Raw genomic sequence first — 15,912 nt, forward strand, 5'->3', positions numbered from 1 at the left:
CTACAACACCGACCGTAGCGACCGCATATAACCGGGAGGAGTGCTGTTGGCGTTGCAAACAGCGGGGGCACACCCGGTTTCAATGCCGGCAAGCCCCACGGCGATTCTGCTCGCAGTGCGGGAAGGACGGCATACTGACCGCCAACTGCCATCCACCGCCGGGAAACGCCAGACGCGCCGGGAGTACCATGGCCGCATCCCGGACGCACAGGACGAAGTGAGATATACTCCGCGGCCACACATTACAGCAACCGTGCACGGGCACCCCGTGGAAGCCCTACTAGACTCGGGCTCGGAAGTTTCCTTCATCAATGCCGAAACCGTCGCGACAATGAAGGAACTCGGCATCACACCCAGCGAAGAAGACGGCCAAATACAGATGGCCGACGGTACCGCCGCCCGGACCCTCGGGAAGGTCCGACTACCGGTATGTCTGCAGGGACGGACGTATATCCACGACTTTTGGATCCTGCCGACACTCCGCGAAGCAGCGTTAATCGGGATAGATCTGTGGGGCCGCTTGGGGCTCGCGATCACTCCGCCCCGGCAACGACGAGCCCGACACCGCCCGCCGACATGCGGGGAAACCAGCGGCCTGGCTGAACGGACAAAAGAAGAGGAAAACCGCCTGAGTAACTTCCTGAACCGCGAACTCCAGAAATTCCAGACAGTCACGGGACCGACTCCGCTGGTCGAGCACCAGATCCGATTAACCCGGACCACACCAATCAAACAACGATACCGGCCACGCAACCCGGCCATGCAAGCCATTATCGACACGGAGGTCGAAGAGATGGAAAGGGCGGAAGTAATCGAGCCGTCTCGAAGTGCCTGGAGCTCGCCCGTAGTGGTCGTCCGGAAGAAGGACGGGAAGCACCGCTTCTGCATCGATTTTCGGAAGGTCAACGAGGTCACCGAGAAAGATGCCTACCCGCTGCCGCAAGTCACCGCCACCTTGGACAAACTACGCGGCGCCCGTTATCTAACAACGCTCGACTTAAAGAACGGGTACTGGCAAGTACCTCTGACGCCCGAAAGTCGACCGATCACAGCCTTTACCGTACCGGGAAAAGGCTTAATGCAGTTCCGGGTGATGCCGTTCGGGTTGCACTCCGCCCCGGCCACGTTCCAGCGCCTGCTCGATACCGTCATCGGACCCGCACTCGAACCGAACGTTTTCGTCTATCTGGACGACATTATAATAATTAGCCGCACGTTCAACGAACATTTAGACTTGCTCGCCGAAGTATTCCGCCGCCTCCGTCAAGCCCGCCTCCGGTTAAACCCCGACAAATGTCGATTTTGCGTCGACAACCTGAAGTACCTGGGGCATGTTGTTGACCGTACCGGCATCCACACCGACCCCGACAAGGTCAGCGCGGTCGCGAATTGGGCCGAACCGCGCTCGGTGAAACAAATCCGACAGTTCCTCGGGATGGCGTCGTGGTACCGACGATTCATTCAGAATTTCTCGACGCTAGCCGCACCCCTCACGCAGTTAACTAAAAAGAACGCCCGCTGGGCATGGGGAGCGGAAGAAGCCGCCGCGTTTCAACAACTGAAACACGCGTTAACCACTGCGCCCGTACTCGCATGCCCGGATTTTAGCCGCCGGTTTTTCTTACAAACGGACGCGAGTACCAGCGGGCTAGGAGCCGTCCTCACGCAATACCATGAGGATGGCGAACGCGTCATCGCCTACGCGAGCCGCACATTATCCGGCGCCGAGAAAAATTATAGCGCCACGGAGCTCGAATGTCTGGCGGTCGTCTGGGGCATACGAAAAATGCGAAATTACCTGGAGGGGTACGCCTTCACCGTCATCACAGACCATCAGTCTTTACGGTGGTTACAAAAACTCGAAACCCCGACAGGACGACTCGCTCGCTGGCTATTCGAGCTCCAGCAATTTGATTACGAAATCAAATACCGACGGGGAGCGCTAAACCGAGTAGCCGACGCGCTCTCACGAAAACCGGAAGTAAACGCGATACAACCGATACGTTGCCGCTGGTATAACCGTTTACTAAACAACGTCCGGCGCAACCCCGCCGCGCACCCGGATTACCGAATCACGAACAACGAGCTCTACCGGCACCTCCTCCACAGTTTAAACTTCAAAGAAACATCCGCCGACGAACAGTGGAAGCGGTGCGTGCCCCGCGAGCAACGCGGAGAGATCCTCCGGCAGTACCATGACGCCCCCACGGCCGGACACGGGGGGGTCGCGAAAACTATCGCCCGCATTGCCGAAAATTTATACTGGCCCGGGATGTTGCGGGAAATCGCCAACTACGTCCGACAATGCACCAAATGCCTAGCGCATAAGGCACTCCAGCAAAAACCGGCGGGACAAATGCATGCGACACACGTTAGCCGTCCCTGGGAACACGTCACGGTCGACCTAGTAGGACCGCTTCCCCGATCGCGCCGAGGGCATGTATGGCTACTAGTCATGCAAGACCGATTCTCAAAATGGGTAGAACTTTCGCCTCTCAGAAAAGCCACGGCACCGGCCGTAACACGCGAAATCACGGAAAGCATAATCCTGCGACACGGCCGTCCCGATATCATTATATCAGATAACGGGACGCAATTCAAGTCCGCACCACTAACCGCGAGGCTCAAGGCCTTTAATATCGAGCATTGTACGGCACCCGTCCGCAGCCCGCATTGTAACCCCGTCGAGCGCACCAACCGCACAATAAAAACAATGGTGGCGCAATACGTAGACCGCGACCACCGAGAGTGGGACGAACATCTCCCTGCGCTACAATTTGCGTACAACACCGCCAAGCACGATGCCACCGGATATACGCCGGCTTATCTTAATCACGGCCGCGAATTAATTCCGCCCGCCCCCGCCCTCCCAACACCTACGGAGGCCCCAGAACCTGACATCGTCCGACAACGACTACAGGATGCCGAGGAGGTCGTACGCATCAATCTGGCCAGGGGATTCCAGCGACAGCAGCGATACTACGATCTACGACGGCGAGAATGGCGACCAAAACTAGGCGACTACGTTTGGAAGCGAAACTACCCGCTCTCAAACAAAGCAAACGCATTTAATGCAAAGCTCGCGCCAAAGTTCATCGGCCCGCTGGAAGTACGTCGGTTTATTTCGCCGGTAATCGTCGATCTCCGGAGCCAACGCGGGAAATGGTATCGTCATACACATATCCAGGACCTAAAACCCGCTCCCGGCGAAAATAAAAACACAGATACCGACGACAATAACAATAATACAGAAGATCCGGACGATAATAACATCAATATTGACGAATACAATGACAAAGAAGACGAAGATGAAAACGAGGAAAACAACCCCACCACGGATTAAAAAGCAAGAATCCAAAGGAAGGAAGGCAACCAGGAAAGATTACGGGCTCAGAAGCTTCCAAGATGAGCATGGAGCAAGACATTTTGAAAGCGATTAACGAGATCTTGGGAGAGCCCGAGCCGCCGTATGGCACAGGCGTGCCAGAAGCACCGCCGATCTCACGGCCGCCACCACCGAAACGGCCGCCGAAAGTCGGTACCGCCATCCAGCGGTCCGACAGGACGAATCAGCGGAAGCTGGCCATGCTGGCCACACCGCCGCCGCCGCTATCCGCCTGCCGTCACCGATGCCATGCCGGGGTACCAATGAGGACGCCAGCCAAGCGACCAAGGTCGCCATCGGGCCAGGAACATCCAGAGGAGCGAACAACGGGGGAAACACCACCCGCCCCCCCCATGCCCGAAATCCTGGTCCCGATGGGCCCCGCGCCGCCACCGCCGATCATGGTGGAACTAGAGCCGGGACTCCTAGCGCCGATCCCGCATTTTGCGGTCCACGTGTCCCGGCGATACAAAGTCCGCACACCGCACGGACGATGGACGCTGCGGTTCGACAGCGCCGGAAAATTGCGCTACCGCCGCAAACTAGACGAGGCCGAATAAGCGAGTGCCTCAAAATTCAGGCACAGTAGGCGGGGGGGTGATGTAACGATGCACCCCCCATCGTTACCCGGCACGTAGCCAGCCGGAAGTCTGCCGCCCGGCGAACACCAGCCGGGCAGTGGCAGAGGCGCCTAGCGCCCTTTTTTTTTAATCTCTCAAAACCGCGGTTGTGATAAACAACCATACGACCGTTATACGGCCGCCGTTACGCCGAAGACCGAGCATAGCCGAGCGCTGCCGGAAGATCCCGAGCGTCACCCGCCGAAACTCCGCGTCGTTTCGCCCAGGGGAAGCGACGCGTTTACCGTAATTTACCCGCCGAAAACAACGCGTCGTTATCCCCACCCGGGGGCGAACGACGCAATTACCGATAGACGCTCGGGTATAAGAAGACAGCGTTTCGGCATCTCGGGACCAGAACGATTCCTGAATCCACTCGAGCAGTACGCTCCGAGATACCAGAACCGATCCTAAAAGTCGTAGCAACGACGGAACGTGAGGTTGACGTGTTCGCAGCCTCCGCCGAGCATTCTCGGCTTCCGTGCAGTCTCCGAACTCCTGACACAAATCCGACCGACTCAACGAGAGCGGAGTGTTCGCCGCTCTCCTCGATTACGGTCTATCATTCGACCGCTCCAGCTAGCCGGACCGTGGGTTTGCGAGTTCGCTGCCCCGTCGAGTTTTCTCGACTCCGCCACGCTATCCTCAACTCCGCGAACGGAAGCAGGGACGGAGAGTTCTCCGCCCGGTCGAGGGTACTCGATCTCCGCTCGAATTCCCCGACCACTGGGAACACGCGATTAATCCCGCGACCAATACTAAACACCAATATTATAATACTATAATTATAATTATCGCGCCGAAATATCTACCGCCTAATAGTTCATTCTATTCCGCGCGCCGTCAAAATAAACACGGCCTTGCCGTATACGCGCCGACCGACCGCGCCCAATTTCTTGCGCGTCTCGCGCGCCGTCAAAATAAACACGGCCTTGCCGTACACGCGCCGACCGACCGCGCCCGATTTCTTGCGCGTTTCGCGTGCCGTCAAAATAAACACGGTTACGAATATTATAAGCGGTTCGATATATATCGAACATCGCGCACCGAATAACGAACGCACACTGCATCTGGCGCGTTGCACCATCCGCCGCGCGCTCACTATTGTAAATCGACCATTGCCGAAAGAGGCAAATAAAGACAATATCTAAATCTTTCGTGTGTCTTACCTTTTCACGAGCCCTGATCCCGACCGAGTTTATCCACGCACTTGCGAAAAGTGACCCCGTTACAATCTTTTACAGACAAGATATTTTTTACTCGTTTTTTGCAAATGTGATGTCTTTTACAGACAAGATACATTTTACACACTTGTTTTTTACAAGTGTGATGTCTTTTACAGACAAGATATATTTTACACATTTGTTTTTTACAAGTGTGATGTCTTTTACAGACAAGATATATTTTACACACTTGTTTTTTATAAGTGTGATGTCTTTTAAAGACAAGATACTTTTTATTTTATTTTCAACATTATTATTACATATCATTAACCGATGATGGACCAGCAATGTCATCAATGTCAGCAGCATATAATGTAAGACTGTTCATTTTCTTAGGGCAAGTAAAATATAATTTTTCCGATGACATGAGAGATAAATGCTTTTCATTAATCTCCATGTCTAGAACAGTTTGTTTTTTCGTTTTTAGTGCTGATTTTAATACATAAATAGCATTTACACTCGCGGGCGAAAGTTTATTTCGTTTTTTTGTTTTTATATCAGATAGAAAAGAAAACATTCTTTCTGGGTCAGCATTTGAATTTGGAAGTGATCTTACAGCATTCAAAAGAGACTTCAGGTTGGGATATTTACGTTTTAAAATTTCTTTCCACATCTCATCAAAGTTTAATTTAGAAAAATGTTCTTTTTCTACTATTGTAAAATCGAGATGTAAAGCATGCCACTTTTTTTTTAATGCATTTTCGTCAAAACCACCGAGGGTTTGAGCGATAAAAGAAACAGCATTAAATGATGTTTCTCTATCGATGCTACATAATGCTGCGTTTAATTGAAAAACCTTTAATTTATATAAAAATTTATCTTTAATGGGCAATCTTTTACTAATCTCCTCGGCAGCAGTCACGTAAAATTGCAAATAATTATCTCGAATATTTCCAATTATGTTTGCGTGTCCTTCTTTCATTAAACTCTCGAGATATTCTTCACATTCAAATCCTACATTTATATTATTTAAAGATTTTTGGTTTTCTTTTTCAGAAAATTTAAAATCATCATTACATACATATTTTAGAAGCTCTGGTTTCAAAAAGTGTTTACAAACTGTTATTAAAAGCTCTACTGATTTTGGTTGCAATAAATGAATTCTTGTTTGCAGAGCTTGGAAAAATGCATTGAAAGAATTTAAAAAATTCAAAATATGTTTTGAAAATAGCAAATATGCTTTTACATCAGGATTTTGCATTATAAATAATAAATTTTCTCCTGACTTTGATTTTTCACTTACGACCATTTCGGTCAAAAAAAGCTTGGTAGTATCCCACAACTCAAGATGTCTTTCAACACATGAATGGCGAGAAAGTCACCGTGTATCAGACAACTTCAAAATTTTATGATTTGTTTCCTGAAAACATTCGCTAAATTCTTGATAAATAGCAGCACGCTTGGGACTACTGTTAATATAATTCGCCATCTTTTTTAAAAATTCTTCACAATATTCCGGTATTTTTGCACATGCAGCATGTGCAGCCAATGCAGCGGAATGGCATGGACATGAAAATGTTAATAAATTTTTACAAACTTCTTGTAACTTTTTTTTGAACGATAGATGTTTTCCTATCATGACAGACGCATCGTCGCATGATAGGGCAACAATATTTAAAAATGGAATGTTTAATTTCCACATTTCACATTTAAATGCATTAAATAATTTTTCCGCGCTGCTATTTCTCGCATCAATATTAATTAATTTAACTAATTGCGTGCGAATATCTAATGTTTCAGAATCAACATATCGAACAAGAAACGTCATCCATTTTTCATTACTAATATCATAATAATATCGTCGATAAAAATTGTAAATTTCGTATTTTGAATGTTACTAATCACACGGGCCGTCTCAACCGGACACAATACATTGGAAATTATACTTTTACATTTTGTTCAACCCATGGTCATACTTTTCAATACGTTACGATCTTTTCTTACTTCTTGGAAAAAACTAAGAATTTCTTTTGCCGTTTGATGCGAAACATTCTTATCAGCAATTAACGCGGCATATCGAATTTCTGCTGATTTCTTTCGCTCTTCAAATGACAAAAGTGATTCGTCCGTCATGTTGATACTTTCATCCATATTGTTTGTTTCTGTTTTATTATTTTGACATATTTTTATGTGTGTTTTTGATTCTGCATGACGATAAATTTGTGATAAACCACCAATCATAGATTTATTATAAAATGAGCAAAAAAACGAATTTTTGTCATGTGATACTTCGCGTAGCCATGGCTTAAATAATTCGATCTCTAGCCATTGTTGTTTAAATTTATGTTTTTCTGTTAATTTTTTATTTAAACTCTTATTGTTAGCATTTAATAATAATGATGTACTTTCTTTCATATTATTTTTGTAGCACGCAGAATCCGCATGTCTTAAAACATGTGTGTTGCACGAAATATTTTTATTACATATAATACAATGATAAAAACTATCATCAGAAGATACTTTACGTATCCAAGATTTAATTCTATCATCACTAAGCCAAGCTTCTGAAAAGCTTCGATTAGATTTTTTTCTTAATTCATCACACATTTTTATATACAACAAAAGATAGGCAGAAACAAAGAATTAAAGAAGAATGAATCAAGTAAAAGATAAACAATAAACAATAGGGAGTCACAATCAGAATTGATTCTGCTTCTTAGATATCAAGACTTCACCAGACACGTATCAAAAAATACGTTGACTCGCAAGTACAAAGCAACGAAATTATCTCACAGAAGCGCCGTGCGCCGTGAAACAACAGATCGCATATGAAACAAATGCACGGCGTACGAAACAAATGAAAGAATACCGAATACTTTAGTTCACTAAGAAACGTGCTGTCATAGAACATATCATGTCTCGTAAGTAGTAAATTAAATCATTATTATTTGTATCTGTTAGAAAAGTTTAAGAAAGTTTCAGTTTCAGTTTTTCTTCTTTGTAATTATACATAATAATCTATTTATCAAAGTTTTATTTACATATTTTATATTTTGCAGAAGAAATTAATGAAGAAATGCCGCAATTGGTGCTGCAAAACGAAGGTGGCAACATGCAGCAGTTGATGCAACAATTGTTGCATCAACAAAGAATCCAGGGAGAAATGCAGCAACAACTGCAGCAACAGCTGCAATATTTGCTGCAGCAGCAGCAGCAAATGCAAAAGCAACAGCTGCAATATTTGCTGCAGCAGCAGCAGCAAATGCAAAAGCAACAGCAGCAAATACAGCTGCAAGAAGTGCAACAGCCGCCGCAGCAACAGCCGCCGAAAAATAATAAAAATAGTAAATTATTTCTTATTAACTAATCAATTTATATGCATGATTATTGTAATTTAATTATTATTTATAAATGTATATGTTTATTTTTCAGACAAAGAAAAAAAAAGAGGTCGCGGTAAATCGCGAGCTCGCTGGTACAACCAGCGAGGGGGCAGAGGATGGAGCGTACGTGGCGGCCAGGCCAGTAGAGACGGCCCTGGAAGCAGCCGCGGCCGCGGAAGAGGCAGAGGCAGAAGTGGCCTCACCATTGTAAAAAAATTTTATATTAAATATTAAAAATCTTAAAAATAATAAAAAATAAATATAAATAATTTTGGGATTAATTATTTTTACCCCACATTTTTATCATTTATCTTTCTTGTCCTTGGTACAATATAATATATAACATACAGTGGTATAATAGGGCTCCAGGAGAAGGTCCACTTTAAAAAACAGAACGCGCCATTGGTGATACCTCATGGGTGGCGTGGAAAAGCACCATTCATTATGTAAAGCCATTCCAAATACATAATATTAATCAATATATAATATTTAATCAAATATGTATCTTAGACAATTAGATTTTTTGTTATTAAAAATCGATTCATTTCATTTAAATATGCGAACGATTTACTAATTTCTTCGTTAGATGATGTATTTTCTTGTATTCTTGCAAATGAATATAAAGTCTGCAAGGTTTGACTAGTAATGTAAGATTTAAAGCGCGTAGTAGTGTTCAATCAGTTTAATTTCTGATTATATCTGATATAAGCCCAATACAAGATTCAGAATATTAAACTGATTGAATTGAGCACGGTAAATATTTGTAAACTGTTTGTTTGAAGCACAAAAAGTAGGAGTTCAATTCCCATATAAATGATATATCTCGAATTGTATAAATGAAATTTGTAACTATTTTCAAAATTTATTATTTATTTTATTAAGTTAAACCGCAATGCTTTCTAAATATATTTACAATTGCAAATATTATTTTTCCAATTTAAAAATATATTTACAGCCTTTTAATACTATATATTATACCAGAGTTATAAGAAAATACATTATTACATTACAACAATACTGCTTTAATTAATATATACTTTTTTATTTAAATATATAAAAGTGCTCGCATAATATATATATTTTTATTCTTCCAGTATATTATTAACAAAAATTATTTGATTTGTTCTAACAATATTCATTTTTTATCTTTGTATAATTTCTTTTCATTTAAGTAATATTTTGTAATAATATAGAAATTGTTTTTGATAAGAAAAATATATTTCATATTTACTAAATAAATATATTTTACTTAAGAAACTTAAAGATTTAAATATAAACAAAAACGTTATTAAAATTCACCGAATAGTTTTTTCGAGTAAAATAAAATTTTTTACTATCAAATTATTTTTTTTCTCGGTATGTAGAATATGAAATGTTTAATATAATGTTCAATCTTCGAGTATTTTACTCGAATACTTTTATATACAGTATACTTAAATAAAAAAAAAAATAAAGTAAGGCAATATGGTTTTAATATAATAATGTATTTTCTCTTATAAGTCTAATATAAATATATAATATCAAAAGCGTGAAAAGTCATTTAATATACAGGGTGATTCAAAACAACCTTCTGTCCTTACAATGTCATATACTTGACACTATTCTAAGACGACTTTTCCTTTGCCAAAATTTTTTTCGAGGCTTAGTTTTTAAATTATAAGCCAAAATAGTTAACGAATTACGGGCCGCGTACGCGAGGCAAACAGGGGTGGCGCAACTCACCGTCCGATGCTGGTGATTATGTGAGGCGCTCGCTGCGATCAACTGTTTGCTACATACGATGGAGTGTATGTGTGAGAGAGAACGTATACGCGTATACACACACATACACATTCTCTCTCTCTCTCTCTCTCTCTCTCTCTCTCTCTCTCTCTCTTTCTCCCTCTCTGTCTCTTTTACACCCATCGTATGTAGCAAACAGCTGATCGCACACACGCACTCTCTTTCTCTCTTCTTTGTCTCTCTCTTTTATATCCATCGCGTATAGCAAACAGTTGATCGCACACTCTCTCTCTCTCTCTCTCTCTCTCTCTCTCTCTCACACTAATTCTTACCTTTTATGTAGTAATTCGTTGCCCTCATACGACTCAATAAGTAATACTTCCGTATGATAGAACGAGTAACTAGCAAACTTTTTTCACTCATAAATTGTACCACTTATCGAACTTTTACGAATTAATCTACGCACTTTATCGATAAATTGAATTTATTAACGATTATAACGGTTAATCACAATCTACCGATTACTACCGATTAATTATTAAAATATCTCGAAGAAAGAAATGCGTTATTCGATGCGGAAACTGCGCGACGACAACAAGCAAGTTATATCGGTACTAGCGTTGCCGGCATGCCGGCTGCCGGCTGCCGAACAACTGAATGTATCACATTACGCATGATCGACGCGGACGCTATCATGTGTCCCGTGATCGGCTAAAGCCTCCGACATTGTAAATTCGATAGTTTCGAAAACATAAAACTATAAAATATGAAAATATAATGACGTATAATAACATCGTTTTTTTAAATAAATTCAGTTTATCGATAAAGTGCGTGGATTAATACGTAAAAGTTCGATAAGTGGTACAATTTGTGAGTGAAAAAAAGTTTGCTAGTTACTCGTTGTATCACACGGAAATATTACTTATTGAGTCGTATAAGGGCAACGACCCCCCGCCACCATGGCGGAGGAGATGATGGCCAAACCTGAGGGCCGCTAAACATAGCGGCCCTCCGCCTGATACAGGCGAACCTCAACCACGCCCGTCGGGCGCAGGACCTCTTCCTGCACACCCTGGCGGAGCGTGGTTGCGGTTTAGGGATCGCGGCGGAGCCCTATCGAGTCCCGGTGGACAATCCATGTTGGATTGGCGACGGGGCGGGCTCTGTCGCGATCACGCGGCGCAACGACCCCCTACTCCCCCGCTGTACGCCCATTGAGGCGGGACGGGGAGTGGTGGCGGTGCGTTGGGGGCCCATCTCCGTTGTGGGATGTTACATCTCCCCGAATGTAGATCTCGCCCACTATGAGGCGTTCCTGGACGGGGTGGCGGCCGTTTATCGCCGCCAACTGCCCCGTCCGGTCATCGTGGCCGGGAACTTCAATGCGAAATCAACGCGTTGGGGTTCCCGGTTCACGGACGCCAGGGGCGGGGTCCTGCAGGACTGGGCGGCGGCACTCGGCCTGTGTCTTTTTAACACAGAGTCGAGGAGCACCTTCGTGCGGTGGCAGGGGGAGTCGGTCCCGGATTTATCCTGGGCCACCCCTGCTGCCGCGCGATTCGTTAGTAGCTGGCGGGTGGCGACGGAGTGTGAAACACTGTCGGACCATCTCTATATAGAGATGGTCCTCACCGCCGCCCACCACGGGGTGCTCAGCCGCTCCCAGGGCCGGGGGGGTGCCCGGCCACGGAGATGGGCCCTGCGGAAGTTAAACTCGGACAGGCTAATCGCGGCCGTCCTCGCGGCTGATTGGCCGTGCCCGGGGGGTGAAGGGCGGGGGATACAAGAGGAGGTAGATTGGTTCCGGGGCGCGTTACGCGACGCTTGTGATTTCGCGATGCCCCGGACCAACCCCCGCCCACGGAGGGCGGCGTACTGGTGGTGCGAGGAGATTGCCGAGCTTCGGCGCTCCTCTGTGGCCGCCAGACGCCACTTCACCCGGGCTCGGCGTCGACCTGACGCCGAGAGGATGGCTTCCGCGTATGAGGGGTTCCGAGTCGCTCGGAACGCCCTCAGCGCGGCGATTAGACGGGCCAAGGCGAGGGAGTGGGACGAGATGCTCCACTCCCTGAACTCGGATCCATGGGGGCGCCCTTATAAACTTGTTCTCAACATGTTGAGAGCATGGGCGCCCCCCGTGACGGAGTCCCTCGAGCCCCAAGTCCTCGACGAGGTCCTGGGGGCCCTCTTTCCCACAGAGGGTCCCTCGTTTTCGGAGGGCGGCGAAACTGCCACCCCTCCCTGGACCGAGGACTTGGAGGTAACGGGGGACGAGATGGCCGGGGTAATCCGTCGGTTGAGGCTGCGGGGCACCAAGGCCCCCGGCCCCGACGGCATCCCCGGCCGGGTCTGGGTTCTCGCCTTGGACCACCTGTCCGAGCGTCTGAGGCAGCTCGTAAAGAGCTGCCTCAGGCAGGGGTACTTCCCCCCAGCTTGGGTGAGGGCCAAATTGGTTCTCATCCCAAAGGGGGACGGGTCCGGAGGCTCCCCTTCCGCATATCGGCCGATATGCTTGCTGGACGAGGTGGGCAAGCTACTAGAACGCTTGCTGGTGGACCGCCTCGTCCGGCACCTGTCCCGGAATGGAATGGATCTTCACCAGGATCAGTATGGATTCCGCGGGGAAGATCGACGATCGACGCGATCTTTCGCGTACGATCCCTCGCGGAGTCCATCATGAAGGGGGGCAGGATGGTCGTTGCGGTGTCTTTAGACATCCCTGCCCTGGAATAGGGTGAGGGAGGCCGCTGTCAACTTTGGCCTCCCCCCCTACCTAGTGGGGATCCTGGAGTCATACTTCCGGGACAGGCGGCTGGAGTACACCGATAGCGGTGTGCTCGACGCAAGATACAGCTCCAACGTTTATTCCAATGTCCAAATATTTGTATGACGTCGGAGTTAAGGCGTATCGTCTTCCGAGTATACGAACCGCGCGACGAGACTCGGATGAAATGCTAGGGAGTAAAAACAATATTATTTATATAAATATTTAAAAAGTATAAAAATATTTAAAAAGTATAAAAATTCTACAAGTTAATTAAAACTTACTTGTTACATTTCTTCTTCTTACACGGTGAAGTTTCATCAGCATCTTGAATCGGAACGTAATAATTCATGCGACTTCCTTCAGTGGGATACATTTTTATATGAACCTTTCACACAAGTGGTCGATGCAATACTGAACGTATTGAACATATTTAAAATATATATTAGCGTTTCAAAATTGCAATGTGGTGGGGATTATTGATGACGCGATATTTTTCTTCAATTTTTCCATTCAAGCGCCGATATACGGCTGCTTCGCGATGACATCATCACCAGGTGTGAGATTTAACCGAATGCACAAAAATGCAACGTAATATAAAATTTTCAAGCGCCGATGTGCGGCTGCTTCGCGATGACATCGCCTATAGATATCAGATTTCAAACGCGCGTGTCAAAACATGACAAAATCCTAAAATATAAGGATAATCCTCATGATTAAATTGCACTAACATTGGACAGCTGCATAATTTGAAACTTTTGCGATACACCTGAGATTTGACATCATCTCTAGACGACAAAATGCAATAATCGACATTAGCCAAAATGTACGTGACAAATCGCGAAATAATGATTTAGATAGATACACATGATGGAAAGAGACATCAAGATAGAATATAAAATCATGGTAAAGAGGCACACCCTGTCAGTATTTTCGCAAAGAGTTCCGAGACAAGAGCTGTTAATAAGCACATCTTGTTAGCAAAAATTTTCGGCATAAATTTGGAAATATGGTGGAAAACAATGCCGAAATCTGCATGAGCAATCTGTAAGGATGAATTCGATAGAGTACGTTGCGTGGGAGCAACGATGCGACGAATATATCGAATCATTGGAAGAGCAAAGTCGAATCAAATATCCACGATTATCGATTGGGATTCGACAATCGCTGATTGCCCGAATCGCACGACTCGAGGGATTGAAGCACTCGTTACGCACGCGTTTTGTACACGCGAGTGCAGGATGCAGCACGCAGCAAGACGGATTGATTTGGCGAGAGATCGATACGGCGTTCGAGAGCCGCATATTGACTGGTACGGTTATAAATCATAATCACATCGAGCCTCGCCAATTTTTCGAGGATGCTAAAGATATTGTGCTCGAACACGTGCAAACCGTGCTGAAAAAACACTTTAATGTGAAAATTAATTCAGTGTTCAATGGTGAATTTGTGACGGGTGATAAACGCGCAAATAAAAGTATCAATACGAGAAACTATGAACTCTTTCGCACATCCGATTTACGCGAATGGTATGAGCGGCGCGTTGTCGAGCCCACTCTAGCATCGCTCGAAGAATTTCAGGAACGCGATAGCGGGTGGGCATTATCGCGAATACTCGATTTAAACGTAAATATAAATAAATATAATCCAATGCGCGCGGGGTGCCACATTAAATTACCGCGAGAAATACCGATGAAGAGAGCGGTAATAAACGTGCAATCTAATGACAATGCGTGTTACGCGTGGTCTGTGGTCGTTGCTCTATATCCAGCTGAAGATCATGTTTACCGGGAATGTTCGTACCCGCATTACACGACAGTGCTGAATCTCCAGGACATTGAGTTTCCAGTGACTGTGAATCAAATTAAAAAATTCGAGCTTTTCAACGATATCTCAATCAATGTATATAGTATCGAGGAAAAAAACATTGTCCCGATACGTCTGAGCGAGCTGAAAAAAGACAAACATGTCAACCTGTTGTACGTGGAAGACAACAACGTTGGACATTTCGCATGGATCAAGAATCTATCCCGCCTCGTGAGCTCGCAATTGAGTTGTGGCAAACGAAGACAATATATCTGCGATCGGTATATATTTAATAAATTATATTACAGAAATCTTTGAACAAAAATTAAAAATTATTTCTTTTACAGATGTTTGCACTACTTTGGCAAATTACAATCACATACGGTGAACTGTCGCGAGATGAACGAGTGCGCTATCCGATTACCGAGCGATAAGTCACAAGTGGCTCACGTTCAACAATTATAATCGGAAGGAGAGGCTTCCTTTCGTCGTGTACGCCGATCTGGAGTGCGTTTTAGAGAAGACGGAGGAAGAGAGAAACTACCAACATCACAAAGTATATAGCTTAGCATATTATGTACATTGTTCGTACGATGATTCGTTATCCGCGTATCATTCTCATCGCGATATCGATTGCATATCATGGTTCGTCGAAGAACTTAAAAATTTAGCACTGCGTGTAAAAAGTATTTTATCAGCTAATGTCCCCATGGTAAATTTAACATCTGATGAATGGGAAAATTTTCATAGCGCGACACAATGTCACATTTGCGAGAAACCATTTGTACAAGACGATACACGCGTACGCGATCATTGCCATCTGACCGGGTGATACAGAGGTCCCGCGCATTCAAATTGTAATCTAAATTATAAAGATTCTTTTTGCATTCCAATAGTTTTTCATAATTTATCCGGTTACGACGCGCATTTCATTATCAAGGAAATAGCTACAGCGTTCTAAGGGGGAATCGAGTTACTTCCGATAACAAAGGAAAAATATATATCATTTACGAAAAATGTTAAACTTACCGAAGAGAAATCAAAACATCATATTAAATTGCGTTTTATC

At 45.1% G+C, this 15,912-nt stretch overlaps 1 protein-coding gene across 1 annotated transcript; it reads left to right on the forward strand.

The window, feature by feature from the left end:
* Positions 1-14,441: 14,441 nt before the first annotated feature.
* LOC138935239 (uncharacterized) lies at positions 14,442-15,161 on the forward strand (the record flags this gene model as incomplete). Its single annotated transcript, XM_070299692.1, has 1 exon — positions 14,442-15,161. A coding segment is annotated over one exon (720 nt), but the record flags the coding sequence as incomplete, so codon positions are not given.
* Between the last annotated feature and the right edge of the window lie 751 nt (positions 15,162-15,912).

This window comes from Polyergus mexicanus, unplaced genomic scaffold (assembly GCF_030449975.1).
Source record: "Polyergus mexicanus isolate NDT 795.1 unplaced genomic scaffold, iyPolMexi1.0 SCAF_8, whole genome shotgun sequence".
NCBI lineage: Eukaryota > Metazoa > Arthropoda > Insecta > Hymenoptera > Formicidae > Polyergus > Polyergus mexicanus.